Raw genomic sequence first — 22,906 nt, 5'->3', positions numbered from 1 at the left:
CCCTTGGGAGCACAAGGAAAGCATGGCGAATCAATGCCTACTGCTGTTGATTCCTCTGGAGACTTGGATGGAGGTTGAGGCATATCCAGCCACCCCGTGATATCAATGTCAGCCATAGCGCTGTCCAGATCTGGTGTCCAAAATGTTGGTGAGGATGGCGGTCCTGTAGGCGTTTGATCCAGGCTGCATATCGTGGTTTTTCTCAGATCCATGGTTGTTGCTCTCTAAAAATGTCCTTGCGAGGTCCTTACTTTTAAATGATCTGCTGAGGTGGGTGGGACTTGTTATGTTGACTGGGGGGGCGGAGTCCTCTGCAAACGTGAGGGTCTTTTTCACCAGTATAATGTCCATCGATGTCTGACTTTGTTTAAAAAGTTCTTTAAGCTTTGTAGCTTTTCCATCAATCATTTCCAGCCATGCAGTCAGAGGCACCCTCAAGGACGTTTGAAATACCCCGCAGGTAGAATTAAAATACTCCAAAACAAAATCATCAGAGGAGTCCTTACCCAACGTCACCAAACGGCTTGAGCGGTAATACCAATGCCCAGAGGGTCCGCTTTTAGTTTCCCAGACGGTGCTTGTCAGGACTCTTCTCCCTTCTGGCTGTGTGGGAATATCTCCTTCTTCTTCCTCCACATTGAGGGGTAACGATGCTAACTCTTCTTTAATCTCGCATGCTGTTTGTGTTTCTTTGCTTTTCTTTGCAAATATCTTGTACACCTCTGGTTCCACGATGGTTTCTTGATGCACTACTTCTTCCGATACAATGGTTGCGTGTAGATCTCGGGAAGACACCAGAGTTAACACAGCCCAATCTGTTGAGGTCAGTGTCGCTTTAACACTACGGGGTCCATACGTTTCTCCATTCTTCAGATTGTAGAAATGTAGTTCATTAGCCATATAGCTGAATATATAACCCCAAACATCGCCATTTTTTAGAATCCATTCTTCGTGAAGTTCTTCGGCTGTAGGCGTCTGAACCCGGCATACAAACTGCATTCGTTTCTTGATTGGAGCACCCAATGGATGGCTGTAAGTTGTCACCGGTGTCTCGCTGATTAAACTCATATCAAGACGTCTCTTGGCCATTTTCTCTCGACTTGAGAAATATTTAAGAGTGACGCTGGCCTTTTATTTAAAACAGCCTCTAAAGAGAGAGGGGTGAGGGGCGGGGAAAGTGTGTGTGTGTGTGTGTGTGTGTGTGTGTGTTCCCCCTCCTCCCACCATATGTTTTCTCCCCTCATGTCCTGTTCGCAAAAACAGAGAGGTTTAAATATATGGTTTTTTTAGATGCTTTACTTTTGATTAATTTCATGTTATTTGCAAGTATTTGTAAGTTACATTCAATACTGTATACAGGATTAACCACACAGGAAGTGGTTAGGAGGCGGGACATATATCCTATGCATATTAATTGATTGAAAACAACGGCATTTTATTTTTCTCATTTTTTTAATTTTTATTTTGTAAACCGGAAGTGGGGACGGGACATCCGCCGGAAGTGGGGGCGGGACATCCGGTCGAACGAGGCGGGACTTCCGGTATAATGAGGCGGGACTTCCGGTTTTCAAAATAAAAATAAAAAGGCGGGACTTCCGGTCAAATAAGGCGGGACTTCCGGCCAAAAAGGGGCGGGGCGACCTGTCACTTTTTCTGCATACTAATGAGATGGACATGGCATTTGTAACACTACTTACGTATGGTTGCACTTTCTATTTCCCTTACTATTGACAGTCTACTATTAACAATTGATGGTTTGGATTAGGCCATATGCATCTTGCCACAAAGAGTAGCTAATGTCTAAGTTCTCTACATTTCCCTTTGTATACACCTATGCTTTTGGCAAATGCAGGCAAATATATAATAACCAATTCTATTAAATGTGTCCATCCTACTTCACATAATCATTACTGGTCCGCCATTTACTTCACGGCCCATTCTGGCACTTTTCTTTTATACTTTGCGTCTTTGAGTTCATGAAAAGCGCTATATAAATATAATTTATTATTATTATTACTTCTTTTATCCGCCCAATTGAAAGATGCCATCCGGGATTGATTAGCTACTTACTGTCAATGGCACATGTTATGCAGAGAAACACAGAGAGACAGCCGTTCTCTGGTATTATGTTTGAAACTTCAGGTTCACCCACAGTGGGAACTGTCTAGGAACTTCCTCTTCCCCCTGTACACACCACAGCTGTTAATCAACCCCGCTCCCTGATACTGGTCTCTTTATGTATAGACTATAGACGACGTGCACCTTCTGTTCCCATAGCTCTACTTTTCTTTTGACCCCTTGACATGTATGTGATAGTGTGCGTGCGTGCGTGCACGTGCGTGTGTGTGTAGGATATCCTGTAGAACTGTTCACAGACAGCTTTCCACTTCCTTCCTCCCATGAGCCCTAACACATCACTCTGTGCTGCAGTCACACCGACACACTGTAATAAACTCCAAATGTGTTCTTGAAAACTTGATTTTGATTTAATTATTAGAAACATGCAGCACTAAGCTTCTGAACATTTTGATTTGACTTTTGGGATCGTGTGGGTTTGGGAACCCGATGGTCTCCTAACTCACTTTCTGAGCCTTGAACTTCATCTTACTGTCTTGGAACATGTCTTCCTTTTGGACACAAATTAATAAAAGTACAAGACTAACATCTGGTGCTGTCGACAAATGTTCTCCTGTTATTGACATATAACCAAAAACAGTTGTGTTGACACACACACACACACACACACACACACACACACACACACACACACACACACACACACACACACACACACACACACACACACACACACACACACACACACACACACACACACACACACACACACACACACACACACTTTCTCTGTGTTGCCCTCCTCTGACATGATGTAATGACGAGAAGAAGAATTTGCCATTCAGTTGGGTTTCTTATTTCTCCAGATTCGAGGAAGATCTGCAACAGAGATCCAGAAAGGCTGCACCCACCTGTCTTTGATCTCGTTCGAGAACATTCATGGGCTGCGCCTCATACATTCAGGCCTTCTCCATAATCTCTTAAAGTGGTCTTCAATCCCGGCATACCTACAGTGAGACAGAGTCCTCCAAAATGCAGCACCCTGTGCCAAGAGAAGCTAGACCTCTTAGCCTCCTCACAAGCCCTGCAGCTTGTTAACCCCTACTCACTAGTCTCTGAAGTGCATCCTCAAACTGCCGTGAATCATCTAGACCCTTCTTCCAAGCAGCCCAATGCTCCCTTGACCTTTCGTCAGCCGTCTCCAGTTCCTGCAGAGCCGTTTTCCTCACAGGCTGCTCCTCCTCCTGTCAATCACTCAGGTCCAACAGTGTCCCTCCTGTTGCACCCTCCACTTTGCCATACCTCACCAGGAGACCCCAGACAGCTTGCTCCACGGTGACAGAGGACACTTTAAGTACCACGCATAGTTGGACCGCTTGAAGTTGGACACAGCTTGTCGCCTTGCTCTGGGCTCTGCACATATCCCCATTTCTTACACCAGAGCTGTCAGATCTCCAGCAGAGATATGGGCAGCCACACCAGCATCTGTTGTACTCTGTGTATCGGGTGATTCCAGAAGCTTCAGCGACCGTACAATCAGAGTGCCAGCTCTTCTTGGTGTGCTTTTCTATGGAGAAGGGAGAAGGGCATTTAGCCCACTGTGCCAGATTCACATGCGCAATGCAATCAGCCATTCCCTGAACCTGATGTACTTCTCTTACTGGAAGAGAAGAAGCAGAATGTCAAGCTGGACACAAACACGTGGTATCGTAACGTGGAATAGAGGAAAGTACTGAGGGCTATTGCTGAGGGAAGGGCACATAAATAAATATGTATCATTGTAAAACTGTTTTCAAATGTATTAATGAGCTGAAGATGAGTCTTGACCTGATGTCTGAACCATAGACTGTATATATAAAGGTCTGAACACGTGTGTGAACCAGACATGGAAATGGCAGTATTTCTTATCAATATATATTTTCCAAATACAGACTATGCAGCAGTTGTGTGTGCATTAACAATCATAATGAATATAGTTATTCTGAAAAGTAATTCCATTTATTCCAAAACATTGACAGTTTAATAGCAAATCACTGAGAATACATTTCTCTTAAGTACTCTATGAAAAGAACAGGATCCATTTAAGAACAAAAGGCTTTTGTGCATTTGAACCTGGAATGTTTTACAACCTGGTGTAAAGCTTAATACTGTACATATGTCACACAGTATTGAAGGCACAGCTGGTACAAGGCTGAACAGTTCACTGCATGAAACAAGCATGATAAAAACAGGTTCACAGCGTCAAGTCAAAGCAAGACAGAAACAAAAGGAAGACTCCGGAGCCAAGTCAAGTGACTGAACAACATTCAGTCACTTGTAAAACTACACATTGTTGTTTGAACATCTTGACATACAGTGGAGGAAATAAGTATTTGATCCCCTGCAGACTTTGTAAGTTTGCCAACTTACAAATAAATGAACAGTCTATAATTGTAATGGTAGGTGTGTATAAACAGTGAGAGTAAGAATATCAAAAAGAAAATCCAGAAATTGACATTATATAAAAGATAAAAATGTATTTGCATTTAACTGTGGGAAATAAGTATTTGATCCCCTTGCAACAAACAAGGATTCTGGCTCCCACAGACCGGTTAAATAAGTTGTCTTCCTTTAAAAAAAGTACTCCTAATATCAACTTGTTACTTGTATAAAAGACACCTGTCCACCGAATCAACCAATCAGATTCCAACCTCTCCACCATGGGCAAGACCAAAGAGCTGTCTAAGGACCTCAGGGACTGTAGACCTGCACCAGGCTGGGACTGGCTACAAGACCATCAGAGAGCAGCTCGGTGAGGAGGAGACAACTGTTGGTGCCATTATTCAGAAGTGGAAGAAAGACACAATGAGCATCAGTCGCCCTCGGTCTGGGGCTCCACACAAGGTCTGGCCCGTGGGGTTTGATGGTCATGAGAACGGTGAGGGGTCAGCCAAGAACTACACAGGAGGAACTTGTTACTGATCTCAAGGCAGCTGGGTCCCCAAGAAAACTATTGGTAACACTACACCATAAAGGATCAAAGCCTGCAGCGCCTGAAGGCCCCCCTGCTCAAGAAGAACATGAGAGGCCCGTCTGAAGTGTGACAGTGAACATCTGAATGATTCAGAGAAGGCTTGGGAGAAGGTGATGTGGTCAGATGAGACCTTCGAGATCTTTGGCATCAACTCGACACGCCCTGTTTGGAGGAAGAGATGCTGACTATAGTCCCAGGACACCATCCCCCCGTCAGCATGGAGGTGGAGACATTATGCTTTGGGGGTTTCTCTGCTAAGGGGACAGGGGGACTTCCCTGCATCGAGGAGAGGATGTACGGGGCCGTACAGTCTTGGCCGATAGCCTCCTTCCCTCAGCCAGGACACTGCAATGGGTCGTGGAGGGGTCTTCCAGCAGGACAAGGACCCTGAACATGCGGCCAAGGCAACACAGGAGTGGCTAAAGAAGAAGCACATTGAGGTGATGGAGCCGGTCTCTGGACCTTAGTCCCATAGAAGATCTGTGGAGGGAGCTGAAGCTTCCAGATGCCCGGCATCAGCCTCAAAACCTGAAGGCTTTGGAGAGGGTCTTCAGAGAGGAGTGGACCAACATCCTTCCTGAGATGTGCACAGACCTGGAGTCCGACTAGAAGCGTCTGACCTCTGTGCGTCCAACAAGGGTTTCTCCACCAAGCACTAACGCATGTTCTGCAAGGGGATCAAATACTTATTTCCCACAGTTTAATGCAAATACATTTTTATCTTTTATATAATGTACGTTTCTGGATTGTCTTTTTGATATTCTTACTCTCACTGTTTATACGACCAATCACATGAATCTCCCGCCCCCGACATACAAAGCAAAAAACCCCGGGGACTTTATGCGAGCAATATATATATAAATATAAACTCCCCAAACAGGCGAAAACCTACCAGTTTCCCCCACTGTCTCTGCCCCTCCCCCCATGCCTGGCTCCTCCGGTTTGTATCCCTGTATGTAGAGAGGGACTGGTCATAGAGTACCGGGTGATTCCCTACCGCCACGATCATTTTCTCCTCCTTTTGTTGACATATGGAAATAACTGCGGTCCGGCTCTCCCAACATACACCCGGTTTGATTGGCTACTGCTTGTACTGTCAGATTTACATACGAGGGATTTGATTGGCTGACGCCTCTGTCGAGGCGGCAAAAGTAGAACATTGCTCTACTTTTGCAGCGAGCACCGCGAGAGAATCTACGCTTTGCTCCCACAATGCAGTTCGGCGAATCGTGACGTCACCCCATTCAAAGTGAATGGGCAGAAGCGTTGAAGCGGCAACGCACGCCGCCGTGTGGACGGGCCGTAACGGTACATTTACAAAATCTGCAGGGGATCAAATACTTATTTCCTCCACTGTAGATGTTAATTAGTTCATTTTATATTTTGCAACATTTGGACTGAATAAAGCAGACTATTTCCTGTTCTGTGCCCTTTCCTTTGCGAAGCATATCTATCCAAACCTGGCTGTCACTTCATAAGCCTTCAAACTGTTGCCCACAGTGGCATCACACAATAAATGAGATGTACTAGGGTCTGTAGATTATATAGATCCCTTCGACCTCTGTTGGGCGGCAGTGGTTCAGTCTGTCGGGACTTGACGAATATAACTGTGTGTATTTGTATGTAACTGTGTAACAGAAAATGCATGTGCGTGTGGAAAACTGAGTTGAATCAATAAAGGTCCACCTATCTTTCTTTTCTTTAGGGCATTGGTGAGGATATTGATATTAGGCAGGGCATGGGGATACATAGGGTTAACTGGTTCAATTGCAACCCGTCTGTATCACTGAAGTTCAAACCAAGTACAATGAGACGAGGTCTGACCTCTGGTAAATGTCTTTGCATGAAAAAAAAAAATGTAGTGTACACACTGCACACAATGACATGTCTAATACAAATACTCTTGTGAGGGAGAAAAGCTTCCGGGTAAAGCTTGTGTGTCATCAGTGAGGGAAGTGCATCTCAGGCTGATGTTTGACGGCTAACGTTGGATGAGGCCCAATTCACTCTCCGAGCTCCAGCTGGTATCAGGACTGATGGGAAATGTAGGAGAGCTGCAGAGGAGAGGGAGAGTCCACGCTGGGTAAAGGCAGAGGGACGTGTCCATTCAGCAGTGAGGGGAACTGTAGGGATGGAATCAGAGGTTAACAGATGATATTCAACACAAGAGAATCCTGGAATATTCAGTGTCTGTATCAAATATATTGCAATCGTTCCACATTGGTTGCAGGCTTTCATGTGTTTTATTAAATCTTTGCAGGAAGAAAGTGGTGAATTACTTATATAAAGTCAGTTCTTAATTTGAAATAAATAAAAAGGCCTACCCAATGAGGACAAACCTGGTTTTTCATTTTAAAAGATTCTTTTGCACTAAAGACACAAACCAAAGTGGAGCTGACTGGTAATATATGAATTATTAGAGATGAGAAAAGGAATGTTTATATGACATTTGAAGAGAGTGAAGATTACAGTTACAGAAACCACATCCCTGAGTCACTAAAGAAAGAAAGTCAACACAGCTTATTATTTGATATAAAGTAGTCCCACTAACAATACTACACAAGTTATAAAATACTACCTAGTTTTACAGTAATGTTGTATCACATCACTTCTCGTGTGACTGCTGACGCTTCACAGGAGCGTATGCTCTTTAAACCTGATAGAACACCAACATCGAGTGTGTGTGTGTGTTGATGGGAGAGGTTCCTGACCAACCAGTCCGCTCCCCCTAGCCAACAGGAAGTTGCCCCCTCTTTTTGTCCACTTTAGAACGGAAACATCTGTGACTTATTGTGAAACCCTGGCACGCGGTGAATCACACACACACTTACAGACACACGACTGTTTAAAAAACACTTTTGAGGTAAGTCTGCCGTGTAAAGTGACTAAAGTTCCTGCTGCTGGAACAGAGGGATTTGCTGTTCATAAAGATACAAATATTTAGTATCCATTACCAGCAGGCCAGTGTTTTCTCTGAGAGGTTAATCAATTAAAGCAGGGGTGGGGAACCTTTTTCCTCTCAAGGGCCATTTCAATGTTTTCAACATCCTCCGAGGGCCGTACACATTATTGACCTCTGCTTAAAAATACTAAAATCACAGCCCATTCATTTGGCCTGTCTTTCATGCTGTGCAAAGAAAAAGCAACCTCTGAATCCAGATATCTTGCCATGATACACGTGCACGCATACACGGTTGTGGCATTACCACCAAAACAGAAAGATATGGACACAAGATGTGTGCAAATGTATTTAGTTTCCTATCCATGTGAACATGATTTAAGTGGGGGGGAGCTAACCTTCTCTAGGGGGGTCCCATGCTCGCCCGGGAAGATTTGTTTTTTAAATATTGAAGTTAAAAGCACCAATCTGGTGCACTTTGAGAGCAACATTAAGAGATCTATGGATACATCTCTCAACACCCATATGAAACAGAACTGTAAACAGATGTTCTTTTTCTTTATGGATATTTTACAAATCACTCCCCTTTCAAACTGTATTCTTGTTTATTAATAAGAACTTTTGTTTACTGTCATATAGTATTTTATACCCGTTTACTTTATTTTCTTGTGTTTTTATAACTATAATGATCATATAAAGATGTGCCTTTACCTCACTGGTGGTAGAAAAAGCTTAGCATAGCTAGCTAACCAGATGCTAATAACAACACAGTTATTGACTGTATGATCAGTATGACAGATGAACAGATCGCCACTGGGCTTTCAACTAAAGACACAGACACGCAGAAACTGCGGCATGTGTATGGCTCGTTATGGGTACTGCAATTTGTGAAGTCCCGGCCCGGAGCCGCGTTCTGGTGCTCTCCGTCAGAACTGCATCCCTGTCAGACCACGTTAGGCTTGTGTTGTGTTCAAGGACCCTGACCTTGGCCAGGAAAAACAAGCACTCGCTTGTTTCAGTTTTTTTGCGGTCTAGATTTCTTTAATTTTTTTTCTTTTTTGCGTGTGTTTATAAATTACCTCGAGGGCCGTACCAAATGGTCTCGCGGGCCGTATACGGCCCGGGGGCCGGAGGTTCCCCACCCCTGAATTAAAGCAAGGTTAGATTGTTTTCCCACAGGATAGTTAGACATGAAACCTGACATGAAAGCAGAGTAACGTGTGTATTCCATGTTTTGTGTTTGAAAAAGTGATATCAACTGATGTAATTATGTAAACACACAATAAAACCATAGTTAACATTCATTCTGCGATAAAAGGTAACATGTATTGATGCTAAGCTTGTACTAAAGAATTTCTCAATTTCCCATTGACTTCAAGAATAACATTGACTTCAAGAATAACATTGACTTCAAGAATAACATTGACTTCAAGAATAACTTAATAAGTTATACATATTTATATTTTTCCTCTAGTGAATATGTTGCAAGTGTTCTTTTGCACCCCAATACTGAGGAGACCAAGTGAGGTTTAGGGTCAGTACACTGACAGCACACTACAGTATTTACAGCTGGCTAACATGTCATAGCATCAGCTAGCTACCATCAGCTACTGCAGAAAGATGCCAAGTAAGTGTGTAGCAGTGGATGAACTTCAGCAGGGGGTGTTCACCGCCCCTGATTTCTACTTGTAACATCTATTGATGATGAGTGAGTCTTTTGCCCACTAATAAAATCCCTTGCATTTGCTACACTGCCGTCAATGAGTACCTCAAAGTGTGCAGCAATACCACATGTGTGTGAGTGTGTATGTGTGTGTTTACCTGAAAGAGGGGGGCATGGCTCTGTAGCTGTGCAGGGCTGAGGGGTCCCATCAGGCTCAGGCTAGACCACAAATGGATATTGGACAGGAGAGAACTCGAAGTGAGCAGCAGACCAGACGGAGCCTGCATTGACAAATGCCATAATGGAAACAGTATGAATAAAGCAGGATGGACATGATTGAGATGAATGTTTATTCTGGCAGTAAGTCCGGAGAGGAGTTCCCCAGCTCCGAGTCCGGAGTCCACCGGGCCTCAGTCAGACTGATCCAACAGGGCAGACGCTCTGCTCATGCACAACTCATGAGATCTACTTTCTTCAGTCTCGTCTGTCTTCTGTCACTTCACATTTGGCTAAGGCCCATTTAGTTTTCTGTCTGGTTCTTTTATGGAAACATTCGACGGTTGGTTCTATCACAACAGCCAGACACCTCTCAGCTCAAAATCCTCTTCAAATGTTTCTTTTACAAAAGTAAACATATTAACAAATACATTTGAGGATCCGTTTTCTCTTAAAAGCTGTGCTTCTGAAATATTCTTTGCCAGTTCCGTTTTTCTCAGGTCATTTTAGTTTCTCAACTCTTCTTTGTTTGGACCACTCAGCAGGAGTTTGAGTCTCGTTTGCTTCCAGCTGCTTTCTCAGGGCTGGCTTATGGTGTACTGATCTCTGAACTAGAGCTCACGGCTTGACTAACGAGGCCCCCGTAGTCACCATGAAGTGGTTTCTGATGAACAGGGATCACTACAGGGATCTTTCTGTCCGGAGGCCTGTACGAAGAATCCAACAGACCCTGGATATCTTTGTGTTATCTGACTTAAACTCTGAGTTAACCCTGTAGGCACCTCGCTAAGCGCACATCCTGCTTCTCGTACAGGCCTCTGGGGGAAGTGAATAAGGGGCTGTAGATAACAACCAACAGCTCTTTGCTAACACTTCATCACAAACAAACATCAGAAATGAAATGAAATGATTGATTTAGAATATACTTTTGCTTCCTTTAACTATATAGTGTACACTCAGAAGCCATCATTGCTCCATCTGTATTTATACATCAGCTGCTGAATTCCTGCATGTGGACAGACTTGGTATGTCCGTGTGTTTCTGTCAGTGAATCAGGGGCTTCAGGAACATAGGGCTCTACTTATAAAACTCCTCCTGCTCCCTCACCTCCTCTCTTCTTCCAGCTCACCTCCTTCCCTCTCCTCCCTGTCTACAAGCTTAACTTCCTTCATTCACAAAATGTATCTTCCTACCTAGTCTTGTTCTTCTCGTCTTTGCTCAATCCACCTGTATTGCAGGACAGCTATGTGTGAATGGTCTGGTGCTGCATGTTCTGTGTGATGTTGTTACCTGTGTGCTAAGGAAGGCAGAGGTCAGGGAGCCTGAAGGCAGCGCCGGGCTGTTGAGAGCAATAGAGACGAGGTCACTTCCTGTCAGCAGGAGAGAGGAGGCAGAGATCTCCAAGCCTTTGTGTTTCCGTCTATTGGCCAATCGAATCCTCTCTGGCAGTGGTGCACCATGCAAGCTCACTCTCTCCCTCTGCCCAGAGGACAGGTTCAGAGGCTGAGCCGTCAGCTCGCACTCATCAGTCTCTGAGCTCCGCCCCTTCCACTGTGTGTGGGCGGGGCTCTGTGGCGGGGAGGAGCAGCAGGAGGAGGAGGAGCGGGCCAGCCGAGGAGATGGTCTGGAGACATCAGAGGTCTCAGTTGAGGATGGGGGTGGGGTGGGGGGTAGGGAGCAGTGGCCACGGTTTGTTACGAATCTGATGACAGAGGAGGTGTCGCGGTGGCGATCGGCTCTGGGTTCTGTCTTGATGGGACGATGAGGTTCTGAGGGGGGCTGCAGGGAGCTGACGGGGAAGGAGGAGTACAGACTTGAGAGGTGGTACTGGTTCCTCCCATCCTCGTCTTCAGCCTCAGGCTCTGACAGCCCCCCCCCCCCTCCCTCACTGTGGCCTGACTCCACCGCTGCAGGGTCCATCTTAAGGATCTCAGGGAAGGACACAAACTTGTAGACAAACTTCTGGCCGATCACCTTCTTTATAATGTTCTGCAGAGCAACAAGACAAGATTTCTAACTTTAATTTCAGTTGGGTTTCAAGGCCCAATGCTAACACACCAAAGCAAGAACAATGCCATCATTTGAACATGTGCATACTTTGTCGTAGTAGTAGCGCAGCGCTCGGCTCAGCTTGTCATAGTTCATGTTGGTCTTGCTCTTGCGCAGCCCCCACAGCTTGGCCACCTCCTCTGCCCTCAGCAGCTTGAACTCTCCGTCGCTGGACGTCCAGCAGATCAGATGCTGGTGGCTCTGGTCGATGAGCAGCTGCAGCAGAAACTGCCAGAGAGTGATGGAGCTCTCCATGGCGGAGGAGAGACTGGCGATCTGCAGAGGAGAGGCAAGACTCAGTGAGAGGACAGTCACTAGGCAACCATTCTGTAGTGAACAAGATGCAATACTTTATAGACCCTCCAGAAAAACGCGATTCTGCGATCGCAGAATTTTCCGCATAATCAGCAAAATGGCGCAGATTTTTAAAAAGCCGCATATTTTTCAAAAGGCCGCATAATCCCCGCATTTTTCCACACAAAGTTGAAAAAAAAAGTTAACTCATCTTGACGTGAAGTGATGATGATGCGCGACGTCATCAGCTCGCGCATCACAGAAGGTAAACAACACCGTAGAGTGAACGTGTGGAGCTCACACGATGAAAAAATCTAATCCATCTCATTTACCGACGAACATCTCTGCTAAAGACCGGGCAAAGCAGTTCCCCGATGTCTTGCACGAAAGTGGGGGGAAACTATTCTGCACCCCGTGCAACTGTGTGTTGGAGCATAAGAGAACATCGACGGTGACGACCCACTTTGATTCATTCAAACATTCGAAAATGCTTTCTGCTGCTGCGGACAAGAAAGCCAAACAACTCACGTTCACCGAGGCATCGACCTCCAAAACCCTTTAGAGGGCTACAAGAAACGAGATGAGTAGCCTACAAGATTGAAGCTGGTCAGATAACGAACGAGTAAATGAAAACAGAATGAGGCGGAGAAGTGTGTGTGTGTGTGTGTGTGTGTGTGTGTGTGTGTGTGTGTGTGTGTGTGTGTGTTTGTGAGAGTGATTAAAATAGCCCAATTGCTTTTACAATAAATACACATTGAATGTGTTTAATTGAATAGTAAAGGGGATTAACGTTAGTGGCAGGTTGTGTGTGAAAGAGAATAAATAAATAAGACAGCCCAATATTGACTTTTTCTGCATATTTCGCAACTTTCCGCATATTTTGCAACTTCCCGCAATTTCACCGCATAAAATCACATAAACCCGCATGTTTGATCGCATAATCGAGGATCTTTGCCCGCGTTTTTCTGGAGGGTCTAACTTTACAGCACAAATATTTTATATTGGCCTGTTAGCACACGTGAAGTTTGAGCACTCTTTGAACAGTTACATTACATCAGGAGGTTACATTAATGAGGTTAAAATGTTAACATAGGTTCAGGAGCATGGCCACGCCTAAAACTCCGCCTCGAACCACAACCACCCCTATTTATATCCGGCAAAACTTCCGGCCACTGCTCGTCTCCATCCTTTCAAGGACTGACAGCCAGACCGTGATTCACGCCGCGCTTCATCACGGTTCAAACAAGCTACACTCTACCACCAGAACATTCAACTTACCATGGATCCCGAACTGCTGATCAACTCACCAGAGTCAGACGAAGATCTCTTCGACATCGGCTACCCGCCATCCACGTTTCAGCAGTTGGATCTAAGCCAAGCATCCGAACGGAGCCGCGTGCGCTCGGCAATCAGTGTTCCACACACCAGCCGCCACAGCTCCCACTCAAGCTCCCCCAACGAGACACCTCCAACTCCAGACAGGTCCCAGGCTTCGTCTACTCCGCCAGCGAGGGCAAACAACCGGGGCCACAAGTTAGGCACAGCCAGCTCCAATCTCCCCACCACCGGCAGCCTGCCTCATTAGCAGCCACTCGCGGCGGCGCACGCGACACGCCTCTCGGACGGAGCCGCGCTCCGAAACGGAGCCTGAACTACGGAGGTGGACATTCACTCAACTCCAACGTTTCCTCAGAGAAAACGGCATCCACTTTCGCCGAAACGACAACAAGGCTAGACTGTTCAATCTCTACAAAGCCTACAGCAGCACAACGGCAAGAGCAACGACACACACAGCTCTTCCTGCTCCAGAGCCAACCACCGTGCGGCGCGCGCACCACGGGTCGTGACGTCACAGGCCGCCGTCCTCCTCCACGGACACAGCCCGACTCACCAGCACCCCCTGGTGGGGGCCAGGTCGTATTGCCCTCTGTACCTGCTCACAGGCTTCACAAAAATCCCCTTGCACATACATCCCTTCATCCCTCCATCCCTTCTTCTTTCCTACCTTCAGCAATCCACAGCAACCCAGCTTCCGCTTACCTTCCTCCTCTAGCAGCTAACCCCGTAGGAACAGCGCCTCACCCAGTGAGCAGACGCTCCGGTCTCCCTCTCTCTGACCCTCGCAGTGAGCAGACGCTCCGGTCTCTCTCTCTCGACCCTCGCAGTGAGCAAACGCTCCGGTCTCTCTCTCTCGACCCTCACAGAGAGCAGACGCTCCGCTCTCTCTCTCTCTCGACCCTCGCAGTGAGCAGAGGCTCCGGTCTCTCTCTCTCTCGACCCCCGCAGTGAGCAGAGGCTCCGGTCTCTCTCTCTCGACCCCCGCAGTGAGCAGACGCTCCGGTCTCTCTCTCTCTCGACCCTCGCAGTGAGTAGAGGCTCCGGTCTCTCTCTCTCGACCCTCGCAGTGAGTAGAGGCTCCGGTCTCTCTCACTCGACCCTCGCAGTGAGCCAACGCTCCGGTCTCTCTCTCGACCCTCGCAGTGAGCAGAGGCTCCGGTCTCTCTCTCTCGACCCTCGCAGTGAGCAGAGGCTCCGGTCTCTCTCTCTCGACCCTCGCAGTGAGCAGAGGCTCCGGTCTCTCTCTCTCGACCCTCGCAGTGAGCAGAGGCTCCGGTCTCTCTCTCTGACCCTCGCAGTGAGCAGAGGCTCCGGTCTCTCTCTCTCTCGACCCTCGCAGTGAGCAGAGGCTCCGGTCTCTCTCTCTCTCGACCCTCGCAGTGAGCAGAGGCTCCGGTCTCTCTCTCTCTCGACCCTCGCAGTGAGCAGAGGCTCCGGTCTCTCTCTCTCGATCCTCGCAGTGAGCAGAGGCTCCGGTCTCTCTCTCTCTCGACCCTCGCAGTGAGCAGACGTTCCGGTCTCTCTCTCTCGACCCTCGCAGTGAGCAGAGGCTCCGGTCTCTCTCTCTCGACCCCCGCAGTGAGCAGAGGCTCCGGTCTCTCTCTCTGACCCTCGCAGTGAGCAGAGGCTCCGGTCTCTCTCTCTCTCGACCCTCGCAGTGAGCAGACGCTCCGGTCTCTCTCTCGACCCTCGCAGTGAGCAGAGGCTCCGGTCTCTCTCTCTGACCCTCGCAGTGAGCAGACGCTCCGGTCTCTCTCTCTCTCGACCCTCGCAGTGAGCAGAAGCTCCGGTCTCTCTCTCTGACCCTCGCAGTGAGCAGATGCTCCGGTCTCTCTCTCTGACCCTCGCAGTGAGCAGAGGCGCCGGTCTCTCTCTCTCTCGACCCTCGCAGTGAGTAGACGTTCCGGTCTCTCTCTCTCGACCCTCGCAGTGAGTAGACGTTCCGGTCTCTCTCTCTCGACCCTCACAGTGAGCAGAGGCTCCGGTCTCTCTCTCTCGACCCTCGCAGTGAGCAGAGGCTCCGGTCTCTCTCTCGACCCTCGCAGTGAGCAGAGGCTCCGGTCTCTCTCTCTGACCCTCGCAGTGAGCAGAGGCTCCGGTCTCTCTCTCTCTCGACCCTCGCAGTGAGCAGAGGCTCCGGTCTCTCTCTCTCTCGACCCTCGCAGTGAGTAGACGTTCCGGTCTCTCTCTCTCGACCCTCGCAGTGAGCAGAGGCTCCGGTCTCTCTCTCGACCCTCGCAGTGAGCAGACGTTCCGGTCTCTCTCTCTCTCTCGACCCTCGCAGTGAGCAGAGGCTCCGGTCTCTCTCTCTCTCGACCCTCGCAGTGAGCAGACGCTCCGGTCTCTCTCTCGACCCTCGCAGTGAGCAGAGGCTCCGGTCTCTCTCTCTCTCTGACCCTCGCAGTGAGCAGACGCTCCTGTCTCTCTCTCTCGACCCTCGCAGTGAGCAGACGCTCCGGTCTCTCTCTCGACCCTCGCAGTGAGCAGACGCTCCGGTCTCTCTCTCTCGACCCTCGCAGTGAGCAGACGCTCCGGTCTCTCTCTCTCGACCCTCGCAGTGAGCAGACGCTCCGGTCTCTCTCTCTCGACCCTCGCAGTGAGCAGAGGCTCCGGTCTCTCTCTCTCGCGACCCTCGCAGTGAGCAGACGCTCCGGTCTCTCTCCCTCGACCCTCGCAGCGAGCAGACACTCCGGTCTCTCTCGCTTTGACCCTCGCAGTGAGTAGACGTTCCTGTCTCTCTCTCTCTGACCCTCGCAGTGAGCAGAAGCTCCGGTCTCTCTCTCTGACCCTCGCAGTGAACAGACGCTCCGGTCTCTCTCTCTGACCCTCGCAGTGAGCAGATGCTCCGGTCTCTCTCTGACCCTCGCAGTGAGCAGATGCTCCGGTCTCTCTCTGACCCTCGCAGTGAGCAGAGGCTCCGGTCTCTCTCTCTCTCTCGACCCTCGCAGTGAGTAGACGTTCCGGTCTCTCTCTCTCGACCCTCGCAGTGAGCAGAGGCTCCGGTCTCTCTCTCGACCCCCGCAGTGAGCAGAGGCTCCGGTCTCTCTCTCTCGACCCTCGCAGTGAGTAGACGTTCCGGTCTCTCTCTCTCTCGACCCTCGCAGTGAGCAGAGGCTCCGGTCTCTCTCTCTCTCGACCCTCGCAGTGAGCAGACGCTCCGGTCTCTCTCTCGACCCTCGCAGTGAGCAGAGGCTCTGGTCTCTCTCTGACCCTCGCAGTGAGCAGACGCTCCTGTCTCTCTCTCTCGACCCTCGCAGTGAGCAGACGCTCCGGTCTCTCTCTCGACCCTCGCAGTGAGCAGACGCTCCGGTCTCTCTCTCTCGACCCTCGCAGTGAGCAGACGCTCCGGTCTCTCTCTCTCGACCCTCGCAGTGAGCAGAGGCTCCGGTCTCTCTCTCTCTCGACCCTCGCAGTGAGCAGACGCTCCGGTCTCTCTCTCTCGACCCTCGCAGCGAGCAGACGCTCCGGTCTCTCTCGCTCTGACCCTCGCAGTGAGTAGACGTTCCTGTCTCTCTCTCTCTGACCCTCGCAGTGAGCAGAAGCTCCGGTCTCTCTCTCTGACCCTCGCAGTGAACAGACGCTCCGGTCTCTCTCTCTGACCCTCGCAGTGAGCAGATGCTCCGGTCTCTCTCTGACCCTCGCAGTGAGCAGATGCTCCGGTCTCTCTCTCTGACCCTCGCAGTGAGCAGACGCTCCGGTCTATCTCTCTGACCCTCGCAGTGGGTAGACGCTCCGGTCTCTCTCTCTGACCCTCGCAGTGAGCAGATGCTCCGGTCTCTCTCTCTGACCCTCGCAGTGAGCAGAGGCTCCGGTCTCTCCCTCTCTGACCCTCGCAGCGAGCAGACACTCCGGTCTCTCTCTCTCTGACCCTCGCAGTGAGCAGATGCTCCGGTCTCTCTCTCTGACCCTCGCAGTGAGCAGACGCTCCGGTCTATCTCTCTGACCCTCGCAGTGGGTAGACGCTCCGGTCTCTCTCTCTGACCCTCGCAGTGAGCAGATGCTCCGGTCTCTCTCTGACCCTCGCAGTGAGCAGACGCTCCGGTCTATCTCTCTGACCCTCGCAGTGGGTAGACGCTCCGGTCTCTCTCTCTGACCCTCGCAGTGAGCAGATGCTCCGGTCTCTCTCTCTGACCCTCGCAGTGAGCAGAGGCTCCGGTCTCTCCCTCTCTGACCCTCGCAGCGAGCAGACACTCCGGTCTCTCTCTCTCTGACCCTCGCAGTGAGCAGATGCTCCGGTCTCTCTCACTCCGACTCTCGCCGTGAGCAGACGCTCCGGTCTCTCTCTCTCTGACCCTCGCAGTGAGCAGATGCTCCGGTCTCTCTCTCTCTGACCCTCGCAGTGAGCAGAGGCTCCGGTCTCTCCCTCTCTGACCCTCGCAGCGAGCAGACACTCCGGTCTCTCTCTCTCTGACCCTCGCCGTGAGCAGACGCTCCGGTCTCTCTCTCAGAAAAATAAATAAATAATACAAATAATAAAATAAACTTCGCTAGCCAAGCCGCCGGCCGCATCAGATGACCATTACATGTATGTATGATCTGTACGTGCAGTGTATTTGTAAAGCGCTTTGAGAGTCGTTGATAAAGCGCTATAATAAATATAAGGATTATTATTATTATTTATTATCAACCCGCTCAACCAGGGAACATACCGGGGTGCTCCAGACTCCGAGCGTTACTGCAGCATCTTCGCAGCACGCGCATCCCTCCCTTGCCAATTATGCGGAGCCCCCTGCCCACCCAGCCTTAGCATGCTTAGGCTCAGGGCCTACAACCTCCATTGAGTTTCTAGGCATCACCCTGGACTCAATGTCTTTCCGGGCTTCTCTATCCTCAGAGAAAGTACAGCGCATCACTCTCCTCTTGTCAAACTACTTACAGGCAGACAGATGCACGAAACGGCAGCCGTTAGCCCTCCACAGCAAACGACTCTCATATTCACACTCCGGAATAAAACGGATCAGCTGGGAATTTCTTTCCCCATCCACATCTTCCGCCTGAACTCGTATCCCAGCCATACGAGCCACTAACCAAATACTTCAGCGCAAGATACGATGCATACGCAACGCCTCAACACCCACTCTCTCTCACCGAAACAGGGAAAACGGCCACATGTTTCTGGTTCCAGAAACACTTCCACAAACGTGTCGCTCACTTTGGGGATATGCTCAGAATATTATTCGAGCCATTCCTCCCGCATTGGCGCAGCGTCCACAGCAGCTAGACCGGGCATCCCGTATACAACCATCCAGGCCCTCGGCCGCTCGTCATCCCAAGCGTATCACGCTTACATCCACAACAATCTTAATGATCTCAGACACGCACACGCTTAAGTCAGCTGCTTTAATCCGACTCTTTTGGGGGCCCGTAATCAGCCCACGCAGATCATGCCGGAGACGGAACCCCCACTCTGAGTCTCCCACTGCACGGACCACAGCTCGTCCTCCCAGATCATCTCTTCACCCCCCTCATATCATTCACATGTTACTTCAATAAACTTACAAACATCACCTTGTTGTGGCGTGGTTCCTGCTAGTGAAATGAGGTTAAAATGTTAACATAGGTTCAGGAGCATGGCCACGCCTAAAACTCCGCCTCGAACCACAACCACCCCTATTTATATCCGGCAAAACTTCCGGCCACTGCTCGTCTCCATCCTTTCAACCCACCCTCCCTCTCCCTTTCTACCCATACAGTTCCCCTTCCGACTCACACCGAGCGATACATCCACCCATCCCTTCTTCCCTCCCTCAACATCCCTACATCCCAACATCCCTCATCCCAACATCCCTACATCCCCTCATCCCTACATCCCAACATCCCTCATCCCAACATCCCTACATCCCAACATCCCTCATCCCTACATCCCAACATCCCTCATCCCTACATCCCCTCATCCCAACATCCCTACATCCCAACATCCCTCATCCCTACATCCCTACATCCCTCCCTCCCTCATCCCTTCATCCCTACATCCCAACATCCCTCATCCCAACATCCTCTGCCCGTCACCATCTATATTCAAACGGTGCATGTTTATATACTGCGTATACTAACACCTTAAATCCCAGGTATCGTCTGGGGGGCCCGTAATCAGCCCACGCAGATCATGCCGGAGACGGAACCCCCACTCTGAGTCTCCCACTGCACGGACCACAGCTCGTCCTCCCAGATCATCTCTTCACCCCCCTCATATCATTCACATGTTACTTCAATAAACTTACAAACATCACCTTGTTGTGGCGTGGTTCCTGCTAGTGAACTCCCTGTTGTTTCAAATGTGTGCAAACATATCATTAACATGCATCTGGAGGCATGTTGCTAGGTGATAACCATCTACTGCTTCGTCTGTTCGCAGCACTTCTATCATTGTTATTATTGCTGATTAATGCAGCTATACACTTTACATTCAATGAGTTCAGTCTTGCAAGACATGTCAAGTAAATTGTTGCAGAATAATATAAAGTAACTGAAAGGTACTTTATATCTATTTACATGGTATTTAAATGTTTTTAAAATTTAAAACGATTTCATCTTAGACTGTTAAGGGTGTCACAGTCTGCTCCATCTTTCACCAGTAGTGTTCCATTCACCTCTCACCTGTTCACCCCCACGTGTCTGCTCACTCTCTTTCTCTCTGCGCCCATTAGTCACTGCCAGTCTTTAACCCCTCACCAGACACTCACCCGTTGCCAGATCCTACTTTGCCTTCATGCTAGTCTTTCACGCGTTTGTCATCAGATTGCCTACCCGGTTCCGAGCCTGCCTGTCCCCGACCTGCCTGCTCTGCCTGTCCCCGACCTGCCTGCTCTGCCTGTCCCCGACCTGCCTGCTCTGCCTGTCCCCGACCTGCCTGCTCTGCCTGTCCCCGACCTGCCTGCTCTGCCTGTCCCCGACCTGCCTGCTCTGCCTGTCCCCGACCTGCCTGCTCTGCCTGTCCCCGACCTGCCTGCTCTGCCTGATCCCTGACCTGCCTGTCCTTGGACTATCCTGCCTTGCCTGCTGTCCTCTGGTTCGCTTGCCTGCACGTCATCCGGCTGTTACTGTTCTGCTGGTGTCCCTCTGCTCTGGTAATACCAATAAAGTATATTGCCAATACTCTTTGGTTTCTCAATTGCTATTCATACGCCATGGAAGACATTTTAAGAAACACTGCTGCCATGTTTTCCACTTCCTCACAGCCACACACTGAAGCCACTCACACACATGTAACGCATGAGGTACAGCAAGCAGGGTATTATTGCAAAACTAAATAGACGTTTGATGCAGGACTCAATATGTTGTGTCTCTTATACTTATGCTACATTAATCAATACTTGGACACAATAAATCATTTAAAATCATTTCATTGCACCCCTAAATGAACGATGTGCATAAAAACAGACTATAATGTTGTGATCAACGAATCAGAATCGACTATTCATCGAAGCATGTAAACAACCCCAACATTTTTCTCACTGTAATATGTGAACTAAATATTGAATCTATATCTTGCATATGAGCTCAGACTCAGACTCGTTCATTTTTTTTAATTAAAATTATTATTGTTATTATTATTATTTGTATCTTTTTTTAATTAAAATGTGGTGATGTGTGTGTCTGTTTCTCTCTCCGCCACCCTGTCTCCCTCTCCATCACTTTGATTTCATTCATTCAATCTTCCTTTATTAGAAGCAAGTACAAACTACTTATTGCCAAAAGACAAACAACAAATAAGTAATCAGAAACAAATTTAATTTGTCAGTATGTGAATATCCCCATGGCAACCATTAGCCTCAGAAGACGAGAAGCATTGGAGAACATGAAGCGATTTATATTTTATATTATAATCAAATGTGAAAATCCTCCTTTCTCTCTCTGTCATTCTAACAGGATAGCACCCAGCAGAGAGGGGAAAGTGTGTGTGGTGCAAACAATGACCCACCGTCACAAACACACACAACCTCCACCGCTTCCTTTTCCTGCATGGGTGTGTGTGTTAAGTGAGGGGAGCAGTGCTGTCTGTCTAAACGAGGACTTCCTGTCATTCAGCTCCAGGGGCGTCTTCCCGGGGAAAGGCCTTCCCCCTGCAGGAGGTAGACGTCCTGTCACTGGGAACCACCACGCACACACACACACACACACACACACACACACACACACACACACACACACACACACACACACACACACACACACACACACACACACACACACACACACACACACACACACACACACACACACACACACACACACACCTATGTTTTTGTATTAAGATATTATTTTTAACTCTAAGTGGATGCTGAAGTTTACTTTGAGCAACATCTCAACATACACACTTTCACAAAGACAGACACAAACACACACACACACACACACACACACACACACACACACACACACACACACACACACACACACACACACACACACACACACACACACACACACACACACACACACACACACACACACACACACACACACACACACACGATATGGAGAATTCCTCTATGAATGATGTCAGACTGTGTTTGATCTGTGCTCACCTTCTACAGTTATAATGATCTGATCAGGAATGAATCAGACGTGTGGGGGGGGGGGGGAGTTCTACGGGAACTGAAACGGTTCTTTGTTTTGCACCAGTGACTCATTTTCAAGATGTTGTCTGCTGCCAGCTTCAATCCGGAAGTGCATGGCAATTAGTCTGCGAGGTCCAGACAACCCAGAAAGTCTACAACTAGATTTTAGAGGAGCCATGGCAAATGTGTCCATAACAGCTCGTACAGTAACCTCTTGTATTACTTTATTTTGGAAAGTTGCAACTAAAAGCATTTGTAATATGTGCCTAAGCAGAGAACGCATACGGCGACCACCTTTATGCACAGCTTCTACGCTTATTACGCACAGATTTAACATGTTACGGGCAGCTTCAATGTGGATTTCAGTTATACAGTTAATATCTGAAACCATGCAGGTTTGAGCAAATATCATAAAAGCTCATTGCAGTTTTCTTGCGTCCCTATAAACTTAGAAAAAGTTTTAAAGTAAATCGAAACTTGTACCTACCCTGCTGTGGACGGCCGCCGCACCTCTGTCCGTCTGGGATGTGTGTGTGAGTCTACAGCGGCGTGTGTGTGAGGGGCTCCATGCTGCTGCGGTCCGCAGCTCCTTTCTGTCCAACTCAGAGCAGGAAGTGAGGACGCGCAGACCGAGAACTGGCGCACTTCCTTTGGCTCAGTATTCCCGTCTGTGTAAACACACACACACACACACACACACACACACACACACACACACACACACACTCAAACACAGTGCGGAGCCAAATGACAACTGACGTCACCCTCTTCCTGCGCTCCGGGAGGGGTTCATGTTC

General features: G+C 48.7%; 1 protein-coding gene across 2 annotated transcripts; it reads right to left on the bottom strand.

Annotated features, from left to right (window-relative positions):
* Window positions 1-4,052: 4,052 nt before the first annotated feature.
* On the bottom strand, window positions 4,053-22,802 carry LOC117442855 (ETS domain-containing protein Elk-3-like). Of its 2 annotated transcripts, XM_034078813.2 has the most exons (6): window positions 22,597-22,802; window positions 21,470-21,635; window positions 11,965-12,192; window positions 11,158-11,856; window positions 9,810-9,932; window positions 4,053-7,212 (listed from the first exon to the last, which is right to left on the bottom strand). In XM_034078813.2, exons 3-6 carry the CDS (start codon window positions 12,169-12,171, stop codon window positions 7,117-7,119), a joined length of 1,125 nt encoding a protein of 374 aa, XP_033934704.1. In that variant the 5' UTR covers window positions 12,172-12,192; window positions 21,470-21,635; window positions 22,597-22,802; the 3' UTR covers window positions 4,053-7,116. The 2 variants fall into 2 exon arrangements, with proteins under 2 accessions (XP_033934704.1, XP_033934705.1); XM_034078814.2 differs by lacking the exon at window positions 21,470-21,635.
* Window positions 22,803-22,906: the final 104 nt, after the last annotated feature.

Source organism: Pseudochaenichthys georgianus, unplaced genomic scaffold (genome assembly GCF_902827115.2).
Source record: "Pseudochaenichthys georgianus unplaced genomic scaffold, fPseGeo1.2 scaffold_491_arrow_ctg1, whole genome shotgun sequence".
Classification (NCBI taxonomy): Eukaryota; Metazoa; Chordata; class Actinopteri; order Perciformes; family Channichthyidae; genus Pseudochaenichthys; species Pseudochaenichthys georgianus.
Note: the sequence above shows the minus strand (reverse complement) of the source record. Positions and strands in the feature narration are given on the sequence as shown.

What these genes read in the sequence shown, in the direction of transcription:
- LOC117442855 (XM_034078813.2), bottom strand. Translation starts at nt 12,171, where the DNA reads ATGGAGAGCTCCATCACTCTCTGGCAGTTTCTGCTGCAGCTGCTCATC. An exon ending in TGCGCTACTACTACGACAAA is followed by an intron (nt 11,857 to 11,964) that starts GTATGCACATGT and finishes GTTGCTCTGCAG; the next exon opens with AACATTATAAAGAAGGTGAT. An exon ending in GCCATGCCCCCCTCTTTCAG is followed by an intron (nt 7,213 to 9,809) that starts GTAAACACACAC and finishes CCATCCCTACAG; the next exon opens with TTCCCCTCACTGCTGAATGG.